General features: G+C 37.9%; 1 protein-coding gene across 1 annotated transcript in view; it reads right to left on the bottom strand.

Annotated features, from left to right (window-relative positions):
* The window catches only part of LOC150104989 (electroneutral sodium bicarbonate exchanger 1-like), a 510,613-nt gene that overhangs the window by 401,807 nt on the left and 82,607 nt on the right, over nucleotides 1-26,199 (bottom strand). The window contains exon 4 of the mRNA XM_090395098.1: nucleotides 11,080-11,215. Within this exon, the coding sequence (XP_090251224.1) occupies nucleotides 11,080-11,215 (136 nt within the window). The remainder of the gene's footprint in view (nucleotides 1-11,079; nucleotides 11,216-26,199) is intronic.

Below are 26,199 nucleotides of genomic sequence, written 5' to 3'. Positions count from 1 at the left end.
GCCAAGGCTGTACAAATGAGCAAAATCAACTGGGCAAAATCAAGAACGGCATCTATCTTCAATGCTTATACTGAAGCCGAAACAGATGCAAGAAACTATCAACAAACTTTAATTTAGTTTGTTAGTTATCAACTATAACTAACAAATAATTTGAACAGGCAGGACACTTGCAAGCTGCCCGAAACAGATGCAAGAAACTATCAACAAACTTTTATTTAGTATGTTAGTTATCAACTATAACTAACAAATAATTTGAACAGGCAGGACACTTGCAAGCTGCCCAAATGGCAGCAGTGCCTTTTGGTCTCACACCAAAGCAATTAGTCATAACTTTTGCCCTACACTATTCCCCTCCTATCATACCCAGATGGCTCTATTGCATCATCATCTCCTGGCTTCACACTTTGCCTCCAATGCACACGTAACTGACAATGGCAAATGCCCCCCCCCCCATCCCTAGTCATTCAAACTGCCCAACACAACAATGCCCCCTATATCCTTTTGCCAGAAAGAGATCAGAAACATATTGTATAAATCTGATACAAAAAACTCTCCTGGCACCGATGGCATTCCTCTAATTGTCCTGAAGGTGCACACAAACCGACTCCTATCCTATGCTGCCTGTACATGTTCTCTTACTCCACTGGTATATATCCCAAAGCGTAAGATATACACCCTCCGTCCAAAAACAAACCGAACTTTTCAAAAATAGAAGAAACTAGTGTCGCCACCTGCTGTATCTTTTTGTTGTCAAAAGCGGCAACCTTCATTAGTATTGTATCAACTGTTTATGACATTTGTTTCATTAGAAGCCGAGTTATGGTGCATAATGTTTTGACGAACGGTCGGAAAATGAGTTTCAAACAGAGAGCCGCGATTGACTTTTGTGTTAAACTTGGTAAAAGTTTTACCAAAATGCATCAGATGCTTCAAAAAGCATATGGTGATGAATGCTTATCCTGTACTCAAGTTTACGAGTGATTTAAGTGATTTTAAAGTGGTTGTGAGACGCTTGAGGACGATGAAAAGCCAGACCATCCAAATACTGGACCAAGTAAAGTTAACATCCAACAAGTGTGTGATTTCATCAAAGAAAACCCGAAATAGTCCATGAGATTGATTGAAGATGAATTAGGGATTCCAAAATCAACTGTGCACAACCTTTTGACTGAGAGTTTGGGCCTTGGTAAATTGAATTTGTGATTTGTTCCCCACAAGTTGACCGACGGCCAAAAATGTATCGAATTGAACACTGCAAGGACCTCATTAAAATCGCTCGTAAGGACTCAAACTTCCTTGAAATGATCGTCACTGGTGACGAAACGTGGTCTTTTGAGTATGAGCCCGAAACAAAGCACCAGAGTGCTGAGTGGAGACCACCAGAAGAGGGGCATCCGAAAAAAGTCGCTTGGAGAAGTCCAAAGTAAAGACAATGTTGATTTGTTTCTACAATTTCAAGGGCATTATCCACAAAGAATTCATTCTGCTGGCCAAACAGTCAATGGTGAGTTTTATCTCAAAGTTTTGAAGCGATTGATAGCGAGAATTCATCGCGTATGGTATGAATATCGTGATGCAGGCAGCTGGTCACTTTTGCACGATGATGCACCATCTCATTGTTCGAACATTGTGCGACAGTTTTTGGCTAAAACCAAGTTTGTGTGTTAGATCACTTGCTGTATTCACCTGATTTAGCACTCTGTGACTTCTTTCTCTTCCCCTGACTTCATTTGTTGATGAAAGGAAAGCGGTAACGACATCATTGAAAACATTCGAGCAGCAGTAACCACGACCCTCAACAGTATCCCAAAAACCGATATAAAAAACTTAATTAACAAATTAATTGACCGTGCCAAATGCTGTATCAAAGCTGAGGGAGAGTATATTGATTGCAATAAATGATTTGAATAATTATAATCGGCCTGTTTTTTATTTTCTATCAAAAGTTTGGTTTCTCTTTGGACAGAGGGTGTATACCAGTGGAGTAAGAGAGCATGTACATTGATATATATCCCAAAGCCAATTGGCCTATATTCAACCCATTCCAAAGAAGAGTGACAAATCACTGCCATCTAACTACTCCCCTAACTCACTCATCCTCATTCCTATCTAAAGTGATGGAGAAAACCATCAATTCTCAACTCCTACACTAACTTGAAGTCACCCAGCTATTAAGCAACCACCAGTACAGGTTCTGTTGCTGCAGATCAACAGGAGATCTACTCTCATGTATCACCCCACCTCTGGACTAAATGCCATGGAGAAATTTAGTGAATCTCAAGTGGTTGCATTTGATATCTCCAAAGCTTTTGACTGGGTCTGGTACAAAGCTTTTACTAAACAAACTCCTATCATTTGGACTGTCTCAGGACTTCTGCAGTTGAATTGTCAGCTTTCTGTCTGGACGCACATTATGTGTGATGGTAGACACATAGTGTCTACCACCCACATAGACTGGGGTACCACAAGGTTCTGTTCTCTCACCAACCCTCTTCCTTCTGTATATCAATGACCTACTTCAGTTGACCTCCAATCCAATACACAGTTTTGCAGATGATTGCACTCCTCCCTTTCATTTGGCAAACCTTACTCTACCACTACCCTCAATTCTGATCTCCAAGCCATCCTCCAATTGGGCCCAGATAACCTCATCAACTTCAATGCTAGTAAAACCCAGTTCTGTCTTATTTCTCACAAAAAAAAAAAAAAATTTCCCTCAGTATTATTTTTGATAGCACTCAAATTTCTAGACAACATGAGATTTCTCTTCTTGGAATTATCCTGACATCCGGTCTGTCCTGGCATAAACACATCACAACCATTGCATTTCTCTATTTCTCTAAATGTTTCTATTAATATTTTTAATGTAAATATTAATATAATAATAATAATAAATAATTAAAATAAATATAAATTAAATAAATACATAAAAAATAATAATAAAGTAATATTAATAATATTTCTCTAAATATTTAAATATTCTTTAAATATTTCAGTTGAACATTTGTACTGACAAATGTTCATCTGAATTAGCATCAATAATTCCCTCACGCAGTACTAAGACCACTGGAACATGTACAGTTGCCGCTGTTATACATTTACTCTTCCTTATTTGTTAAATATTTGCTCTTCCTAAAATAATTTTTTTTTACTTCCTTTATGAATTTTACCTCTCTACAATAACTATAAGACTTATAAAATTTCCCTGACTCTAATATCTGTATCACTTCTTATGTGTTCATTCTATAAGGAAAGCAAATTCTTTATCTCTAGTTGATTCCTAATTTTACTCACGTGCTTACCCTGACTGTTAAAGGTTATTCCTTGCTAAAAGAAACGAATCCTCTAATTTCTTTCTGGGGCCGTCTCCTCTTCAGATATTGACAAATTTATTTTTCTAAAGCTGTGCCAGCCAGTATCTTAGAATAGAGGGGACTCTTATTCAGGGAAACTTTTCCAGACCTTTGGTGCACATAGGTGAATAAATTTAGTGCCTAAACTCATAAATTAAATGCTCTACTGTGGCTAAGTAAATTCTGGTTTGCAGTCGTAACCTATAACAACATGATATACCTTTCTTTCAATCTCCCCCTATGATTCAGATTAATGAGTGGTAGTTTTGATTCATATCACAGGCAAAACTCAGGTATAAAAGGAAAAAACATATTTCTTGGAATCTAAAGACATAATATACACTTAGACCAATCTCACTTTCAATTAGTTCAATGACATGCTAAATCAAACCTTTTCAAACTGATTAATACTCTAATACATGAACAATAAATCCTTCTTTTGTGTTAGAGACTTAACACACATGATATACACATTATACGCTTCTACTCAATTTTCTACCTACTATTTTAGCTTGCATAATAAACTAGTCACAATCATCTATAATCATTCCTAACAATTTGTCTTATGGATATCAGCCACTGCTAAATAATCACTTAAAGTTCTCAAATACTGTCCATACTCGATTAATAGACTGCAATGATCTTTCCCTTTTTCCGACTGGGTAATTATACAACAAAATCTGTACTTTACCATTTCTTGGGGCAGGATCTCCAGGTCCGTCTGAACTGTCCTTCTTTGTTCGATACTTCCAATAAGCCTGCATCCATGTGGTGGGTCACTATGGTCATCAGATTAAACTATGCTCTACACCTGGCATTTTTTCTCGTCTATTCTCGATCTGTTTCAGGCCATCCTCGTTTCTAGCTGCCGGTTCATAATATACGTCCACGATATTATTCCGTCGGAACTTTCAGCGAAGGCAGCATATGCCGACATCTCACGCTTTAGCACCGGCAGAAATTCAGACATCGAAGGGAAAGGCGCACCCTCCGATATCGAACTATCGCCAAGAAACACCATCAGGAACCACCGGTCCATTAGAGAAGTCAAATCATCATCCAGCAAAACAGGCAAAAAAAGCCTTAAGAAAGGGGGTGCAAACCTTTTTTATTCTCCCTTCCTTCCCTCACCCCTCCTTTTTTTTTTAGCACCCTGTTACTAGCTGCGATAGCGCCCTCTTACTTTTCTTTCTGCGATCTTTTCCCACACACTACTTTCTTCGTCCGCGGCAACTTCAGCACATCATGAGATCATAGCAGCGTCTTCTGGGAAACAAATGTGCATTGCTTTCCAAGATTGCCAATGCCTCAGGTCTGCCCGTGACCTTTGGACTATTGTTTACATCTAATTTACCCATTCATTGTATACATGATGCATTTCATATAAAACTAATTTATACACGAAGTTCTTTACATGGTATTACAATTCTACTAAAAGGAGGTTTCTTTAATAAAGTGCTTCATTCAGGATGTAACACCGCCCAACATCCTTTCACAGTACACTTTGAAACCCACAGAACAAGTTTCTTTTCCTCCTCCTTCATCCCTGCTACTGCTCTACTGTGGAACAGTCTTCACCCTGATGTATTTGTATTTCCCAAGGAATACAATATACAGACTTTTAAATGAAATGTAAACGTTTGTCCTTTCCCAATCCACTACCCATATACTGCACTAACATACTATAGGTTGATCAACCAACCTCCGACATAAAAAAAAAAAATAAAAAAAAAAAATGTTGCTTGTGAAGCTGCACCACCTAAACAATAACAATGCAGTTGCTGCACTCTGGGAATTTTGTTGCCTGAACAAATATTGACGAGGTCCACTATCTTCACATGCTCTATAACGACTGATTAGTTGTTTTAAAGAAATCAGATCATTGGGAGTTAGACCTGACAGAAGTCGCAAACTGATCAGTTTACAAGTGAATAAAGTTGCTACTGCCACTGTGGAGCAGGCCATGAATAACAGTGTTGGTTCCTGCAACACACATGCTGTATCAAGACACATGGATGTGCCTTACACAATTGTCTGGAGAATTCTCTGGAAGATTCAAGATTCAACTCTGACACAGAAGTTGCATCTACAGGACTTTGAAAGTCAAATGACATTCACTTTAACATACCTTGTTTAAGTGGAGCTGGACGATGCATGGCTATGGATGATTTTGTGGGAAGGTGAAGCTCACTTTTGCCTGAAGAGAGCTGTGAATATCCACAATTGCCGGCTATGCAAAACTCGCATGCAATCCAACAAATTCCTTCGCGTTAACCCAAAGTTACTGTCTGGTGTAGGTTTACAGCTTCAATTATCATTGGACCATTCTTCTCTGGGGACATTCGCCAGTCAGGTCCTGTGACCTGCTCAGTTACTGCTGCCAAGAGGTATCGTGATATGATAAATGATTTTGTTGTGCCTGTGCATGGATTCAGTTATTTTCATGGAGGATGGGGGCCCCCCCGCACATCAGTTGATCCATACAGGAAGTTCTTTGACAACATTTTATGGAAGCCAGCATGATCAGCCATGTGTTTCCCACTGCATAGCCATGTAAAATCTCTTATGAAAAAATTTTGCTGTGCTTATTTTTCGCAACCGATTTTTCAATTTTTTTATTTTTTCAGTATTTAGTAATATTTAAAGTGTAATGATGAAAATATAATGTGCTAAATAGATGTTACTAAAAGTGCATATACATTGACTGTATAGCTGTAATAAGCTGTAAAACTGTACATAGGGATTATGCCAGATTAGCGAAGACGAAACACCAACCAAAGGTTGCAAGGTCAACTGTTGTTGACCGATCAGGCAGAATAGATGTCATCGCTAGAGGCTAATCCCTAAAAGACAGCAATAGAGAACAAAGGATGACATGTTTCCATAAAAGGAGATTGTGGCCATTGGCTCAATGCTTTTTCTACCGGTCGTCGTCAAGGCTTTTCCTTCTGGTTGTCATCGAGGCTTTTTCTTCTGGTCGTCATTGGACCTTTTACCGTTCATCATTTGGGGTTTTGGTTCTGGTCGTCGTTCAGGGGCTTTTCCTTCCGCTCATTGCCCAGGCTTTTCTCACATTGAATGCTGTAGAACATAAGTCTCCAGATTGCAGCAGACCGATTTCCTCAGCAATTACATGCAACCCCAGTGGTAACTACGGCAGATTCCGTATTGAATGTCCAACAGAGGAAAGATCTACTAGCAGCCAGGATATTTATCAAAAGAAGATGCTAAAATCCTGAAGAAGAATGCTGTATATTGGACTCTTTGTTTATGGTGAATATGTAAGTAGGCAATATTTTTGTAATTAGTTAGAAAGTGTGTCTCAGGTTCATGAATGTGCCTACAAGAAAACGTGTGTATATTAGGCAGTAACTAAGTCACAAAGTTCCATAAAACTTTGTGACTTAGAGACTTTTAGAGAACTTGTCTGTTAAGACTGTAAATGTGTACTTAGTTTAATATAGGGAGCTGTACTATTAAGAACTGATATATAGTCAGGCTATATTTATGTCAGTATTTGAGGGGAGGATTTTATTTAATCTGTTTAAGCAGTGTGCAATTATGTACATTGCTTATGTTTAACGAGTTTGCCCAGTAATTGAGAGTTTTGTCATACAGAGTGCAATACCTGTTTGAAAAAGGATTAAGTATGATAATTGCAAAGTCTCTCTAGTGTAAATGTACTTCTTGTCTAGTAAAAATAAATGTTTTGTTTCGTAACTACCTGATCTGTTCTTTTGGCTAATGCACTATCTCCAAAAAAATGCAAACCTGCAGTCATAATTATTATTATTATTATTATTGTTGTTGTTCCGGGAAACTCCAAGGAGTCGACAGACTCATCGAGTGAGGCCCTAACATCATGTCTGGAACAACTATTCAATATTCACACAGTATCTATCATATCTTGCCTTGAACTCATTCACGGTCGTAGCACCCACAACAGACTCTAGAAGCTTATTCCACTCATTCACCACTCTCCAAGTAAAAAACCTAGCTCTAACACCCTTGTCAACCACGCTCTTGCCCAGCTTTCATGCATGACCCCTAGTCCTCCCACCACCAGTCATATTTTCAAAAATATCTTCTGGATCAATCTTATAAAAACATTTCAGTAATTTGAATGTCTCAATCATATCACCTCTCCTTCGCCTATCATCCAATTTCTGCAACCCACAAATCTTCAACCTATTCTCATAAGGTTCATTCCACAGACCTGCTATCATCTTGGTCACTCGTCTCTGGACCCTCTCCACTTCCTCCCCATCACGAAGAAACCCTGGTGCCCATAACTGGGCACAGAAGTCCAGATGGGGGCTTATCAAGGCTCGATACAGAGGAACAACAACTTGTTTGTCTCTGCATGTTAAAGTATTTTTCAGAAGCCAAGTGATTTGGTGAGCTGTTTTAGTCACTTTTGCAATGTGCCCCCTAAACTTCAACTCCCTATCCACCAGCACTCCCAAATCCCTGGCCTCATCAATCTCCTGGAGTATGGTTCCACCAATGCGATATACTGCTGCTATTCTTTTCACCCCAAAGTGCATAACCTTACACTTTGCCACATTAAACTGACATCCATTTTTCCTAGCCCAGTTCTCCAAACTATCCAAATCATTCTGTAAAATTTTGACATCCTGTGCACTCACAATTGCTCTACCCAACTTTGCATCATCAGCAAACAAGTGAACACTTCCTCTCAAATCCTTTCCAATATCATTGATGAACAAATTGAAAAGCAGTGGTCCAAGAACAGAGCCCTGCGGCACTCCACTGGTCACAAGACGTTTTTTTGACTCCACTCCTGAATAAACCACTCTCTGGTATCTCTCCTTCAACCACCCTCCTATCCATCTCACCAACCCTATATCTATACCCATCTGCTCCAGTTTACTGATTAGGGTTCCGTGTGGTATCCTGTCAAAGACCTTGGCAAGGTCCAGTAGTATCACTGTAAACCCATTACCCCTATCCAGTTCAGCCGTCACTGTGTCATAAAACATGAGCAAGTTACTGAGGCATGATCTACCCTTCACAAAACCATGTTGTCCGCCATACAATATCCCATTTTCATCTATCCAATCCTGTATTCTTTTCTTGACTAATTTCTCTAAGACCTTGACAATGATTCCTGATATGCTAATCGGTCGGTAATTTACAACAGCAGTCTTGGAACCACCTTTATGCAGTGGAACTATTTTCCCCTCCTTCCACCCGCTCGGGACTAACCCAGACCCGAGACTCAAATTAAACAAAATGGTCAAGGGTACTGACAATTCTTTAGCTGCTTCTCGTACTACATGAGCTGGTATACCATCCAATCCCACAGATGTATTCACATTGAGGTTATGCAATAGACTACTCACCTCCACTTCATTCACCACAATTCCCGTATAATCTACTGGTTTATTAGTTTCTGCAATGTCACCACGTGGATGATATATTCTTGCAAAGTGCTCACTCAGTAACTCAGCTATCTCAACTGATTCAGTTACCTCCCTACCATCGGCATTCTTTAAAATCATTCTGCCATGTACATTTTTCCTTTTACTTGCTACATATCTAAAAAACTGTTTAGGATTCTCTTTAGCCTGCATGGCCAATGTTTTTTCGTAATCCTTTTTTGCTTTTCTTACCACGCTCGTCACCCTTCTGGCCTGCGCTTTATACCGTTTATGTGCCTGCCGGTCACCTTTCTCCTTAAATTCCCTCCATAGTTGTTTCTTTTTTTTGCAGCTCAAGCTTAATGGTGTTATTCATCCATTTAATCCCTACTTGATTTATTATTCGGACTCTAGGTATACAGTCAGCCATTGCTTCATGCAAGCACTTCTTAACTACCTCCCATGCACTATCAACTTCTAGTCCTTGCAGTTGTACATGCCATGGCACTGAGCCAATCAAACTCCTAAGCTTGTCATACTTTTCAGCCCGATAATTCCACATGTACCCTGTCTTAATTGTAAATTCCACACCTTTAGCCACCTCCCAAGTCAAGACCCTATGATCACTCTCACCGATTGGTGGCAATGTGGTCATATTCGTTACAGCCAAATCCTCAGATGTAATTACTAGGTCAAGCACTCTCTGACCCCTTGTATTTTCCATTACATGCTGTCGCAGATAGTTATCCCTTAATAACCGCATAAAATCCAATTCCTTCCTCCCGTGTGTCCTCTCCTCACTCCAATCAATGCGACCGTAGTTGAAATCTCCCATAATAATCACCCTCCTTCCACTCATTTCTTCTAGTTGCTTGTGCATACTGTCACCACCATCTTTTCCATCACCTTTTCCATAATAAGATACTAATAGTCACGACTTGCATATACAGAATTAGTATATATACTTTGTGATTAATTCCTGTTTTCCTCACCCTATCTTTCAAACAATATTTAATCAAATTAGGTGGCACAGTCGAAAATAAAATAAATTTCCTAATTTGATCTTGTGCAAGAGTGGGGAACTGCACACATTAGCCTTATAATACAGAGTTTGTTTAATAGTGGAGGGGGGACAGAAATTGGCCACAGTGAGATTAACCTTGAGAGGTTATGTTAATGCAGTTTATAGGCCTAACCTAGTGAAGATGAAAGAAGTAGTTGGAGAAAGTAAAGTTAAGTCAAAGTTAAGTTTAAATAATTAACATTATTTAACAATGCCGCAGACGTTTATCTAATTAACATAATAATTTACAGCCACCTCATTCACCTGATTTGACCCCCTGTGACTTCTAGCTCTGGGGATTTCTCAAAGACAGGGATCATCCTGATAACTTGCTAGTACTGAAAGACGGCATGATGCAGCATGTGTGCAACACTGATCGCAACCAGCTGCATTTTGTCGTTGAGCACACTGTGCAGGAGTGGGAAACTGCACACATTAGCCTTATAATACAAAGTTTGTTTAATAGTGGAGGGGGGACAGAAATTGGCCACAGTGAGATTAACCTTGAGAGGTTATGTTAATGTAGTTTATAGGCCTAACCTAGTGAAGATGAAAGAAGTAGTTGGAGAAAGTAAAGTTAAGTCAAAGTTAAGTTTAAATAATTAACATTATTTAACAATGCCGCAGACGTTTATCTAATTAACATAATAATTTACAGCCACCTCATTCACCTGATTTGACCCCCTGTGACTTCTAGCTCTGGGGATTTCTCAAAGACAGGGATCATCCTGATAACTTGCTAGTACTGAAAGACGGCATGATGCAGCATGTGTGCAACAATGATCCCAACCAGCTGCATTTTGCCGTTGAGCACACTGTTCAAAGGATGCAGTTTTTGGCATACTGGGAAGAGCAGCATATTGAACAGTACAGTCTGTGAATGCATAATGGAGGTGAATAAAAATGTATTATTTATGCTTGTGTCGCTTTTCTCCTCATGGTAATGAAGTTTGGAACTACTTTTTTTTCCCCTCAAATATTGCTTCAGCATGATGTACAATGTATTCCTGCAACATTTCACAGCATTTGGATCACTGGGTGGCACTCCACAAGGCCTTAAAGAGGGATACTTTAATTTTGATCACCCTGTATATGACGAATTCATTACTAAGTGATACACATGTTGAGAAAATTCCTGAATCCCACCATATGTTCATATTATTGTCAGCATTATAGTATTATTAGTAAAATGTACATCTATATAATTTTTATCTGAATAAAATAGTAATAATCATATTAGTAATTGTAAATTATATGAGAATAACATAATTAAAAGAACCTTGCAGTTTCTCTCCATTCTACTTCAGCACCATCCCTTATTAGTTCTTCCATTTCACTGAAAACTGGATGTGGTTCATGAGATCCATCTTCATCTTCTCCCAAAATAAACTGAACCCTTTCACTAGGTGGTGTTGCTAATAAAATGAAACAATATTTTATTATTACAAGTATAGATAAAAGTTTAGAAAAATGTTATTCTTACTTTCTTCAAATGCACAAATATAATTACTATAAAGTATTATTATTTCAGCTAATTTCTCCAACTTTCATACTACCTTATGAAAGTCATAGAAATCCAGACTGAAATCAAATAATGATAAATTTCCTTTATAGAAAAAAGATCAATAATGGAGTTAAATATTACCATCTTAGTACGCTCTCCACACTGATAATCTAAATATTACATGAGCAGTAATACTACTGCTAGGCAATTCTACTATTAAAGATTTCCTCATATTCCCTATAAACCTACAGAAACTCCATAAACCTTACAAAAAGCGAGAACCAACTCAGACTAAAGTTTATAATATTAAACAACACTGGGTGGGTGACTAGCAGATAATGTTAATATCCATACCATACATTTAATCTTGTAAATTGATGACATTATCAGTAGTTATTAATAAAACACAGAACAGATATCAAAATTACTGTGCAAGTGATTCTTATTTGCATAGCAGTGGGCTAAGCTGGTAAACCATAACTTATAGTATCATTTCCTAAAGTGTGGTCCATGTCCTGGTTTCAGTCCTTGGGAAAAGTTATTGATCTTCAGAAAACGCAAAAAATTCAAATTTGCCATATTAGCTCAACAAAGAAAATCAAGCAACAGACAATAAAAAACTAAATTAAGTTTGTAACATGTGCATACACACAAAGAAAATGAATATATAGTCTGAACCTACTGCCTAATAGACATCAAATGCCAGTAAAAATTATCAAATATTTTATTGAATAACAAATGGACTTATTTAATTCAGCAAATTACATACATGATAGTCTGTGAAAAAATATAGTGACAAAAAAAAAAAAAATGATGTGCAATTAGTGGAAAGTGTATTAATAAATTAAGTCAGCCAATCATCTTTGCTTACATTACTAGAATATTTCAGTCCTCAGCAGCATCAAGAGCTATTTCAGATTGGAATTTTAATTTATGCAATGCTAGAGTACATTCCAAAATTGTCCACAAAGCAAGTTTTGCCTGTCATGCAATTATGTAAGACAGCTTTGTTAACTGGTGTAGCACTAAACTATGCACACATCAAACTTCCAATCTGAAAAGTTGTTTCTTGAGGCTGCTGAGAAATGTAACATCCCAATAAAGATGATAGGATGAAATTACCAGAATATGGCAGTCATTACTACATGTAAAGAATAATATTCATGTTTTAATCCTTTACCCATGCATGAGCAAACAAACGCTTGCAAGTGAAGTATGTTGCTAGTATTATTATTTGATGTATGCTACATATAACTTCTTTTCAGATATGTGTATATTGCTGTACATTATGGGAACAGTCACTATTCACAGTGGTTTCAATCTTTATTATTATTCGCGACACCTCCAAGAGGTCCATAGACTCATCACAGGAGAACACCAACAATTCTCCATCTTCACCACTACACCGAACCTCTACTACCAATCATCTACATCAATGCCATCTACCACCCATCACCACCACCACCATCACCACCACAACTAGTATTTTTTGTCTGAAAATTGCATGTGTTCTGAAGGGCCAATTTGTCTGTATGCAGGATGAAAAACCCAAGTTTCCAGGAGAAAAAACCCTGCTACCTCCGTATGAATTCGGCTAACTCACCTTCGACTGAAAAAGTCCATATAAAGATTCCTCCCATCATGACGAGAATCGAACTTAGGCCTTTTCTAATCGAAGGGCGCAATGTACCGTCGTTCTTCCAATTGTGCTACAGAGGCGCTTTTTTTAATCTTTATTTAAAACTATATCAATCCCGAAAGTTATATTTTCCATATACAAGTAGCAGAATAGTGTATCATCATATTAAAAATACTCTACATTAGCAACAGTTGTAGAAAGTTTTTTTTTTTAAAATTGACTACAAAGTAAATTATAACAGACAAATTATATTCTTGTCTTAGTCCATCACCCAAGTATGAGTGAATGAGTGTGCACACTATTGTATATGGAAGCACATGATGTCATATCGTATTGCTTTAGTATTCCATAATGCTCTCAGTATCTCCAGAGGATAGTAACTCTTCCTATAATGCTTAGCAATATATACACATATCTGAAAAGAAGTAATGTGTAGCATACATCAAATAATAATACTTGCAACATACTTCACTTGCAAGCTTTTGTTTGTTCGTGCATGGGTAAAGGATTAAAACATCCAAAAGGAAGTGTCCTGTGCTTATGAGATACTAGAAAAATTTTGCGTGATGCCATCTGTCTGCATATGCAAGTAGCCTAATCATGAAGATACTTAATGCAGAAACTTTCACTTACCATTGCTTGGGGAAAAGGATTAAAACAAGTATATAATTTCTTGTCTATCATAATTTACTTTGCAACCAAAGAAGCTTTTTTTGAATCTTTTTTTTATGATTTACTATATAACCAAGAAAAACAGGGCCTGCATTGCAGGTAGGGCCACAATACAAGATGGGCGCTGTTTCAAAGTGTATGTATGAAGTTTCATTAGTATGAAGACAAAAATAAAAATAAAAATAAATAAATTGCCATTTGTTTTGGGGTGCCCATTTCAGCTTTGCAGGTGGGTGATGTCCAGCCTGGCGCCAGCCTTGTAGTTGTAGATGGGGAAACCAGAGACAAGTAATTACAGGGTTTCACATTCCAATGCAGCATGATAATTCTTGTAATGGCAGGAAGCGGAGTGAGAAAATTAAAATTCAAAAGATTTGCAATTAAGTATATAGAGAGTAGCAATGAAATCAAGGCTTTCTCAAAATGGGATAAAATCAGTAACATAAAAAAGAATATCTCAAGATCATTGCATGGATTACTTCACTTTCACAATGGACATGAAAGATGTCTGCACAAAAATTTTATCAATATTGGAACAACCCGAGTTTTGACAAACTATTGAGGGAGTGTAGAGTCAGTGTTGTAGCTCATATTACCACTTACGTGACAAATGGTACTGACGTGGGCCTTCCATGGTATTGAAATAGTGAGAACTAAGGAGCCTGCGTTCAACATGATCATTACTACCTATTTTCCCCTACCTCCCCCCATAACATTTACTGAAGAGCAGGAGTGCCAGAAGAACCAGTGAAAATTGCATATACAGATCTTCCAATTCAACTAGAAAAGAGGGTGTGCTACAAGCAAACTGTACTTGGCAAAAATTACAGCAATATCAAATGGAAATTATTATTATTATAATTACTATTATTCAGGCCTCCATGGAGTCAAAAGACTCATCGTGGCAGGTCCTTCCTAAGAAACACAAAGTCTATCAAGACGCATCGAGGTGAGGTCCCCCCCCCACTAAGAAACACAAAGTCTATCATACCACTCCTTAACCATTCTTGCTCTCACCACTCCATCAGGCAATGCATTCCATGGTTCAACCACCCTCCGTGCAAAGAAACCACTCCTCACTCTCTTGCAAACAGTTTCCTTTCGTAACTTCCAGGGATGGCCTCTTGTCATCATTCCTTCCCGCTGTTCAACCAAGTGAAAGAACTCCCCAGTGTCAACCCTGTAACCACCTCTCAACAGCTTAAAACTCTCAATCATATCACCTCTCCTTCTTCTATCCAATAAACTCTGCAGTCCACATTCCCTCAGCCGATCCTCATAACTATCATTGTACAGTCCTGAAACCATCTTTGTTATCCGCCTTTGTACCTTTTCCACAGTTAATTTATCCCCTTCAAATCCTGGGGACCAAATCTGAGAACAATAGTCCAAGTGTGGTCTGATCAGGATCTTATACAACGGAATGATAACTGTTATCTCTGCAGGTCAGTGTCCTTCTCATTATTGCAGCAATCCTCTGTGTTACCTTTGCCACCTTTGCAATATGTCCCCTAAATTTCAGGTTCTATCAATCATCAACCCCAGATCTCTTGTCTATCCTACTTCCTCCAGTATAACTCCTCCCATAGAGTATGCAGTGTCCCATCGATGTTTCCCAAACCTCGAGACCTTACATTTTGCCCATCTATCTAGCTTATTCAAATCCCCTTGCAGGGCTCCCACATCTGCACTATTACTAATAATCCTTCCCAGCTTCGCATCATCTGCAAACAACTGAATATCTCCTTGCAATCCACTGATACTGTCATTGATATAAAGGTTAAACAATATAGGTCCCACTACTGAGTCCTGTGGGACCCCACTTGTAACCCTCTGCTTCCTTGAAACTGCCCCACCATACACAACTCTCTGATACCTATCGGACAGCCAATCCTGACTCCAGTTGACCAATCTGACATCCAGACCCATGTGCTGCAACTTAAATATCAGCTTATCATGTGGCACCCTGTCAAATGCCTTCGCTAAGTCTAAGAAAATGGCATATATGCCTTTCCCTCATCTAATGTTCTTGTAACTTTATCATAAAAGGCTAGCATATTGCTAAAACAAGAGTTCCCATTCACCAATCCATGTTGACTCTCACAGATAACATTACCCTCATCTGCCCAATGCTGTATATGGTCCTTCACTACTTTCTCCAAGATCTTATTAACTACTGATGACACACAAACTGGTCTATAATTCCAGACACTTCCAGTCTGCTATCGCCCTTATGCAATAGCACTATCTTACCTTCCTTCCATTCCATGGGCACCTTTCCAGCAGCCAGACTTTCATTGAAAAGCCAGGTCAAAGGCACTGTCAGTTCCCTAGCACATTCTCTCAAAACTGCTGGTGAAATACCATCCAGTCCCACAGCTTTACTGATATCCAGAGTACTCAGTATTTGAAACACACTTTCCTCATGTACCTCTAAACCTTGAACCTGCCCTATCCCTCTAGCATTAAAACTGACTCCTCCAGGATGAAATACTCGAATAAAGTTTTCATTGAACAATTCTACTATGTCCACTGCATCAGTCACTCTATTCCCATTTTTATCCCACAATATCATTCTTCCACAGTCATTTCTCCTCCTACTGGCCACATATCTAAAATATTCCCTAGGATTTCCTTTCGATCTTAGGGCTAATCTCCTCTCATATTCCAGTTTCGTCTTCCTTACCAAACTACTCACTCTTCTGCCCTGTGTCTTATACTCTTCATGCATCTTCTCTTCTCCTGTCTCCTTATATCTCTTCCACAGCCTCTTTTTTGCATGCAATTCCTGATTAATATTCATTCACTTTACTCCAAATTGTGTCGTCTTGTTCACTCGTGGTATACAACTTACCATTGCTGCTAACAAATATTCTTTCGTAATTTCCCATGCACTAATGATATCCCTGCCTTCCAATTCCTCCCGACATGAAACTTCCCCAAGTTGACATCTCAGACTATTATAATCACCTGCCTTATAATTCCACATACGTTCCCTTCACTTTGATACTCCTGCATGTCTATTCATTTTCCAAGTCAAAACCATATGGTCACTCTCTCCAACTGGTGGGAGAGATGTCATCTCAGTTATTATCAACTCTTCTGATGCTATGATCAAATCCAAAACTCTTGAACCTCGTGTTCCCTCTATTACATGTTGCTTAAGACATTTGTCCCTCAAGAATTCTAGAAATTCCATTCTCTTATTGCTACATGCATCTTCCTCTCCCCAGTTTATACTACTGTAGTTAAAATCTCCCATAACAATGATTCTTCTTGCACTTGCTAAATTCAACTGTCTAAACATTTCCTGGTCCCAACCCTTTGTACTCCTGGGTCTGTAGCAACACCCCACTAAATATCCTGTCTTGCTCACCTCTACCTCACACCATATGCTTTCAATATCATTAGTGTCACTGCCTTCCAAAGTCTCCACTCTTAGAAGACATAGGTCGTCACTTATCATAAGCAGTACTCCACCACCACACTTTCCCTTCCTATCCTGCCGAAAAATGCTGTACCCAGCGACTTCTATTCCTGTTATTATATCCTCTTCTGTCAACCACGTCTCAGTGATCCCACTCGTATAGGTAAATATGACTTCTCCATTACTTCCACCTTAGTATCACCACCTCTTGTTCTGGCTCCCACTGACGAGATATCAATAATGGTCGAAACCAGTCTGGGTAGTGGCCCTTCCCTTAATGCATAGCATTATACATGTCTGCAAAGAGATGTGCTTTGCATTATGTGAGATATTAAGGCAAGTGATGAGAGCTTAGTCCACCTTTACCACGAGTTGCCTCAGTCCTGAAGTTACTTCAGGTACAAACTTTGCTTGCTTACAAGGATTAAATTAAATTTATTATAGTATAACCAAGTGGGGGAAAAACTTCCAACATCTTTCTCTAAATCCAGAGTAATTTAATAATGGGGTGAAACACCTTTTGGCAACTCGTATAGGTAAATATGACTTCTCCATTACTTTCATCTTAGTATCACCACCTCTGGGTTTGGCTCCCACTGACGAGACTTCAATAAAGGTCGAAACCGGTCTGGGTAGTGGCCCTTCCCTTAATGCATAGCATTATACGTGTCTTCAAGGAGATGTGTTTTGCATTATGGGAGATACTAAGACAAGTGATGAGATGTTAGTCCACCTTTACCACGAGTTGCCTCAGTCTTGAAGATACTTCAGGTGAAAACTTTGTTTGCTTACACTTGGATAAAGGATTAAACTAAATTTCTTATAAGTCTAACCAAGTGGGAAAAAAAACTCCCAACATCTTTCACTAAATCCAGAGTAATTTAATAAAGGAGTGAGACACCTTTTGGCAACTTGTATAAGTAAATATGACTTCTCCATTACTTCCACCTTAGTATCACCACCGATGAGTCTGTCTCCCACTGACGAGACCTCAATAAATTTCGAAACTAGTTTTAAGCTTGGGTGATGAATGGCAATGCTGTAGCCCATGAAGTTTTAACTCAGGCTTGGCTGTTGCTGTCACCCAGGTCCTGGGGGGGTGAGGGGGGGGGGTAATGAATGGAAATGCTGTAGTCCATGAAGTTAACTGAAGCACGGCTGTTGATGTTACCCCTCAGATGACATATGAGCAGCTCTGCTCGGTCGTGAGATGAGTCTGCCACGGGGTAGAGCCAACACTGAGAGTTCTTCTAAGTGGCAGGGTGAGCCTATTACTGAGGGGAACAACTGAGTTTTTGGAGTTTGACCTGTATTTGAACATTTGATAAAGGTTGAAACCGTTCTTAGTAGTGGCCCTTCCCTTAATGCATAGCATTATACATGTCTGCAAAGAGATGTGTTTTGCATTATGGGAGACACTGAGACAAGAAGTGATGATAGCTTAGTCCACCTTTACCACAAGTTGCCTTAGTCCTGAAGATACTTCAGGTGCAAACTTTGTTTGCTTACACTTGGATAAAGGATTAAACAAAGTTTTTTAAGTACTTTCTAGTTATACCTTACAAATCATATCATCTCCCTTCTGTTTCACCTCATTAAATAAATGAGAATTTCACAGCCCAGTTAAACAAGAAGCTGTATCGAAACTTATGCTATGCCATAATATTAGACCACTGTTTCTCCAAGAGACCTCTGTTGTCTTACTGTAAGAACTTTGGAAGACCTGTGAGGATTTCACAGCCCAGTTAAACAAGAAGCTGTATGGAAACTTATGCTATGCCATAATATTAGACTGCTGTTTCTCCAAGAGACTTCTGTTGTCTTACTGTAAGAACTTTGGAAGACCTAACATGCTGGGGGTAGAGAGTCTTATACTTGCACCACTCCTCAGATCATTTTGTAATATACAAAAGAACAGAGACAGACATATTGTTACCAGACTGGAAATATCAAGGGAATGTATGATAAAATTTCATCCATGTCATTTCATAATAATAATAATAATAATAAACTGTTGATATTCAAAGCAATAAAACAGAACATGATTCAATTTGAGAAGGAATGTGCTTACCTCAAAAGGAAAAAGTTCTACACCTGTGTGCAGTCCAAAGCACACAGGTGTAGAGAGTTTGGGCTAAGCAGTAGAGTTAAATCAGTTCCTGCTTCGAAACTCCATCTGTTGAAGATGAAAAAACAACCAATGACAATACTCTAAGTATATCTTACTCAAGCATTTGACAATGTCTGGCATCCTTTCTATATCACATCCTCCAAGAGGGAGGGAGTAGACAAAAGGTTTGCATTCTATCATGAAAGGAGCCTATGCTAATACAATTATTCACCTCCTAGTCAATGGATTCCTATCTGACCCAATCAAAATCCAAGTTGGAATCAAGTTTTTGCCTTCAAGGTTTTTGCTCTTTGCATTGTTCTAGAACCTTTTATACAGGAAATTAACATCATGCAAGCTGTGTGAGGAATAACAATCCCCCCCCCCCAAAGCCACAAAGTAAAATAAAAGTTTTAGCATATGCATGCAGATGATGTAATGGACACTGAGAGATAATGATTCAATATACATCTTTTTTCTTTTTTTTTTTTTTGAAAACAAATCAGCGAAGTCAGTGGACTAAATGCAACGATGATAAAACAAAATTAAAAAATTTATGTAAGATAGACCTTCAGAGGTATTCCCTTCAGAATAATCCCAAAAGAGAATGTCACACTATACTTGGAATTCCAACCCTGCCCAACTTGTCTAATGCTACCGGTTCACAAACTTATACAAGAGATATGTATTGTAGCTAGGCCTGATAACTTGAGGCCTAACTATAGTACTTCAAACCCTAATATTACCTCTCAGATGTCCTAAGACATCTGAGAGGTAATATTAGGGTTTGAAGCATATGCAATTTTTTGATATCTAGCTAATACAAAGAGGTTAAAAGAAATGTCCTAAACAGGTTTCCCAAACTTTTTTTTCCGTGGCCGGGTTATTTTAATACTTCATCTTCGTGACCCACTAAAATTTTTATGACCAATAGGTAAAATAAAACAGATTTGAATGTTCATAGAGTTTTCATTTATTATTATTATTATAATAATAAAGAAGCATTTACTCTTACAAAAATATAAAGGAATTAAACTAAAGCCAAGTAATTTATTAATGAGAAGTGTGATGCTGTTGTTTGTCAACTAGAAACTTCAGGTTTGGAGGAAAAGACCATAACTTTATTCTAAATCCGGTTCGACATCCAATCGGTTTCTATAATTATTTTTTAGAAAAAACAGTGTTGAAAAGCCTGTTTCACACTTATAAGTTGTGACAAAAGGCATTTGAAATTTTAAGAAAGAATGAAATAAATTATTTAGAAACAATTATAATAATTACGGTTGTTCAGCCGAACCCACCAGGCAAGGTACGCGTAATCAGTAAATACAAAAAATATATGCTCTCTCTCTCGATGCTTAACTCAAACTGAACAAGCAGAGTGAATACGTGGCGGGCAAGTAAAAAAATGCCAGACTGCCAAACGATTCGGCTGGTGGTCCAGTTGCCGCCACGCAGCCTCGCCATTAGTTGAGCTACTTTACTGCGAACAAAGAGACTGTGAAATAGAGACACGGATGGAGCGCGTTTTTCATCTCTATTAATTAAATTATTTATTCATTAGTCCCGATAAACACTATTTACTTGTATTTTAGAGTTTCGTGAAAAAAAGAAAACCCAAAAACGAAACACCTAGGTTTTCGAGAGTTTTTTAGGCGACCCGGCATTTAGCTTTCGTGACCCGGTGCCAGGTCATGACCCGCCATTTGGGAAATGCTGTCCTAAACTATCAAAAAAAAACCTGTAACTCCATACACGGGTGGTTTTGATTATGTATTTCATTCGTACTTTGACTCTATTATTGATAATGAAAAAAAAGATATTGCAGTGAGTATCAGATAGAGAAATTGGTCTCCGGCTGTTGATTATAGTATGATATTTATTAGATTTTTATATAAGGATAGTATTGCTTGCTATAAATTCACTTGCTATATAACTTTCAGAGAAAAAAGAATTCGAGAATAGCTAGAATGAGAAAATAAAATCCCAGGCCTCTTGGTAAAGTTCTATCCCTAGATCGGCCAGGTTTGGGGGAATTTGCTTGTCTGGAATTCTTTATAGGCTGTAGAAACTTCAGTTACTGTAACAGGTCTGTTGGACACATGTTGGCTGTGAACAGGAAGGGCATTAATATTCTAATAGGATATGCTAACCACTTGGCCAGCCTGGCTGCCCGAGTGGTTAGCATATCCACTCTCCAGCCAAAAGGGTGCGGGTTCGAATCCCGCCGTGGGCATGGATGTTTCTGATTGTCTGTGGAAACACTAGTGGCGGTAGTCAGCAGTAGATGGCGTTGATGTAGTTGCGATCAGTTGTGGATGAGTGGTGGAGACAGAGCTGTAGAGCAGGTGCCCTCCCTTGATGAGTCGTTGGACTCCCTGGAGGTGTCGTGTAATAATGATAATAGTTATAGTTTCCTGCAATACCACTGTCTTTATACAGATATTTACAGATTTTTTTGAAAGGAGTCAAGGATGTCTTGTGTAGTCGATATGGCTTCATCATCATCCAAACAGATTTGAGTGATAGTCCTTTATTTGCAGAATTTGTTGATATGATGCCTATTGAAGAATGCAGCTATCTGCTAAGTCCTGTTGTATTCTTATTTTAAAATTTCTTCCATTTGCTTCTGACTTTCCAGTTCTATATGTGATGTTTCTTATGATGTCACTGCATTTTACACCATTGTGTTGGTTTGCTATAAACCAGCTTCACTTTTTATGCAGGTATTTTAACTTTTTACTTTTGAGGAAAGCATGTTCCTTTCTCCATTCAATCATATTCTGTTTTATTGCTTCTTTGAATTTAAACCATGTATTTCAAACCCAGGTAAAATTATTCCAGTTCAAGCAGAGGATCTGGAGCATGGATGAAAAATCTATGGGAAATCTGGTGCAAGTGTTCATGGTCTAGAAATGATTTCTACTTGTTCAATGCAATGGAATTTAAGTAAGACTGGATTTGATCTGACATGTTAATGTTCATCATCATCAAATTCCTGATATGTATCCTCAAGGGATGTACAGGTTATGATAGCACTACATGAAAAACTTACATCATTCCTAACTTCTTATCTACAATTTTCCTCCAAATCAATCTGTTACCTGTGAAGACTCCAACATTATTAGATACAAATCCACCTATATCTTGGTCTTCCTCTGGGTCTTTTCCTGCCAACCTGACAGAGAACACTTGTTTTCCAAATCTTTCCTTTCTCATTCTCTTTAAGTGAACATATCATCTGAGATTAGCTCTGCTAACACATTCCTGGATGCTAACAATGTCGAGTTCTTTCCTAATATCCTTGTTTTTAATAAGATATTGCCACTGATGCCATCTGTTCACGCCTCTAATCTTTCTCAGGACTCTCATATCTGTGAGGAGGTCTCTAGTCTTTGGTAAAGTGTTTTATTTCTAACTCAGCTCTCAGATCTCATCATCATCATCATCATCAAATTCCTGCCATGTACCCTCAAGATGTGTACAGGATATGATGGTACTACATGAAAAAAATTACATCATTACTAACTTCCTATCTACAATTTTCCTCCAGATCAGTCTGTTACTTGTCAAGACTCCAACATTATCAGATCTTATATTTCTATCATCTAAGGCACTTTTATACAGTATCAATCTATCTATATCTTGGTCTTCCTCTGGGTCATTTTCCTGCCAACATGGCAGAGAACACTTGTTTTGCTAATCTTTCCTCGCCCATTCTGTTTAAGTGTCCATACCATCTTAGATTAACTCTGCTAACACATTCCTGGATCCTGACAATGTCAAGTTCTTTTCTAATATTCTCGTTTTTAATATGATATTGCCATTGATGCCATCTGTTTATGCCTCTAATCTTTCTCAGGACTCACATATTTGCGGTCTCTAGTCTTTGGTCAAGTGTTTTACTTCTGACCCAGCTCTCAGATCCATAAGTTAAAACTGGTTTGAACACTGTCTTGTATACAGCTAATTTAGCGTCCTGACTAATTTCTCTCTTATTCCATATGAATTAATTCCATTGACTTCCTACCATACCAGCTTTGTTGATTCTGTTGTCTATTTCTATAATGAATTTACCATCTTCACTAAAAATCGTGCCTAAGTAGCTGAAATGTTTTACTTGTTCCACAGGTTCTCCATTCACAACACAATTGACATTTTCAATGATTCTGCCTATTTCCATTGTCTTTGTCTTGTTATTGATGACCTTCATACCAAATCTATTACAACAGTTATTCAATTTAGTCAGGGAATCTTTAAGACTTGAAGCGGATTTATTTAGAAGTATAACATCATCCGCATAAAGCAAAGAGCAGACATTAACATCTCTAATTTTGATATCATGTTTAATACCACTTTCCTTCATAATGTGATCCATATAGATAATGAATAACAGAGGGGATAATGTACATCCTTGTCACACACCAGATTTAACGATATTATTCTTGTTGAGAGGCTTATACGCTGGTTATACATGATAACTAATAATTAAGGAATTGACAGCGTACACTAGAAATATAAATTAAATAAACTTTAATATATACTTTCCGATATTTCGGCAAATGTCACGTTGCCATCTTCTTGGCAACTTATTACAAAGACAAGTGCACACAAGTACTACATAATAGCAAATGAGAACCGAAGCTAGGAAGCTAACCAGATTTAACATTAAACCATCTTCCTGTACTTCCTTCAATTCTAACTGCTGACTTACAACTCAAATAAAGACTAAGTATTGCTTGATATAATGCCCCATTGACACCATATAACTGTAGCGTATTGAATAGCTTCTCTCTTGGCATCTTGTCATATGCCTTTTCCAAATCGACAAAACTTAATTACAGATTTATGTTATATTCCTATGCTTTCTCAACTATTTGTCGTAAAGCGAAGATCTGATCCTGACAGCCTCTATTTGCAGCTTGTTCTTCACCCAGCTTTTCTTCCACAATTCTTCTCAATCATTTCTCAAGTATACTTGCATAGATCTTGCCAGGAACACTCAGTAGGGGAAATACCTCTGTAATTCTCACATTCAGTTTTATTTCCCTTTTTATATATGGGTACTATGAGAGCTCTACTCCAATCATCGGGAATTCGTCCCTCTGTCCAGCTTTCTGATCTATGCAGTGCAGCCACTGTAAGACTTTTATACCACCATATTTCAGCATTTCTGGTCGAACTGCTGAAATATGCCTTTCCACATTTTAAGCCTTCGATGGCTTTTTCTAATTCAAGTATGGATATGTATTCCTTACTGCATGTCTGGTCAGTGTTTTTTACCACTGTGCTGTCATCACTGCTTGTTTCATTTAGCAGTTTTTCAAAGTAGTTACTCCATACTTCAAGGATATCTTTTTCTCCTGTTTTCATGTCACCTTTATCATCACTAACTCCTTTTATAGCACTCTTTCCTCCATTCCTAAGCTTCTTCAACAACCTCCAGAATATTTTGCCACCTTCTTGACATGTATTTTCTATGTTCTTGCCAAAGTCATCCTATGACTTTTGTTTAGCTAGTTTTACACACTGTTTAGCTTTCTTACATTTGTCTGTATTCTCTAAGAGCACAAGCTGACTTATATTCCAGGAACTTTTGATATGCTTTCTTCTTTTCCTTCACTGCCTCTTTAACTTCCTGTGTCCACCATGGAGTTCTAATTTTTCTATCCTTGCAGACAACTTCACCACATGCCTCTCTAGCTGAATCAATCAGGGCTTTCTTCAAGGCTTGCCACTGAATCTCCAAGGTTTGATTCCTGTTCTCAAACTCATTCATTTTTTCTTCAATAATCTTTGTGTATTTTAGTCTACAGTTCACATCTGGAGCTGCTCAACTTTTATTCGCTTTAAAACTTTCTTGCATGTTTTCTTTTCAATATGAAATTCAATTTTATCCTGCTCAAGACTAAATAATGATCACTTCCAATTTCAAATCCTCTGTACACTCTGGTGTCCTGCACCAGAGAGAAAACATCACTATCGACAATAACATAGTCAATGATACTTTTCTTATTCCTTGCCTCTTCTCTCCATGTGAATTTGTGCACATTTTTATGTTGGAACATGGTGTTAGTAATAACCAGTCCATGTACTGAGCAGAAATCCAACAGATATTTGCCATTATTATTAGCTTTGCTCTTTTCCCCAAATTTTCCCAAAATATTTTTGTATGTCTCACAATCATTTCCTACTCTGCTATTTAGATCCCCAACAAGGACCAACTTTTCCTTTTTCATTGTGTCAGTTGCTTTTTCTAAAGCATCAAAAAATTCCTCCACTTCTGCCTTAGTAGAACCTTCTGTGGGACCATAGGCACAAATAAGTCTCATTGTACAGTTCCCATTCTCATTCAGTTGACTTCCTACCATACCAGCTTTGTTGATTCTGTAGTCTATTTCCATATTTAATTTACCATCTTCACTAAAAATCATGCCTAAGTAGCTGAAATGTTTTAGTTGTTCTATAGGTTCTCCATTTACAATGCAGTTACTATTTTCAGTGCTTCTGGCTATTTTCATTGTCTTTGTGTTGTTATTGATGACCTTCATACCAAATCTATTACAACAGTTATTCAATTTAGTCAGGGAATCTTTAAGACTTGTAGCGGATTTATTTAGAAGTATAACATCATCCGCATAAAGCAAACAGCTGACATTAACATCATCAATTTTGATATCATGTTTAATGCCACTTGCCACTTTCCTTCATAATGTGATTCTTATAGATAATGAATAACAGAGGGGATAATGTACATCCTTGTCTCACACCAGATTTAACATTAAACCATCTTCCTGTACTTTCTTCAATTCTAACTGCTGACTTACAACTTAAATGAAGACTAAGTATTGCTTGATATAATGTCCCATTGACAACATACAACTGTAGAGTTTCATATAGCTTTTCTCTTGGCACCTTGTCAATTTTGGCTTAAACCAAAATATAAAATGATGGTACAACATGTTAATGTTAAGATGTTTTATCTGAACTCTGTTTATAAGAAAAGAAAAGATGAAATTTGATCAAGATGGGAGCCAATACCAATGC

The sequence above is a fragment of the Typopeltis vanoorti genome, chromosome 7 (assembly GCF_054136105.1).
Source record: "Typopeltis vanoorti isolate ZY-2024b chromosome 7, IOZ_Tvanoo_1.0, whole genome shotgun sequence".
NCBI lineage: Eukaryota > Metazoa > Arthropoda > Arachnida > Uropygi > Thelyphonidae > Typopeltis > Typopeltis vanoorti.
This window is presented reverse-complemented; position numbering and strand designations above follow the sequence as displayed.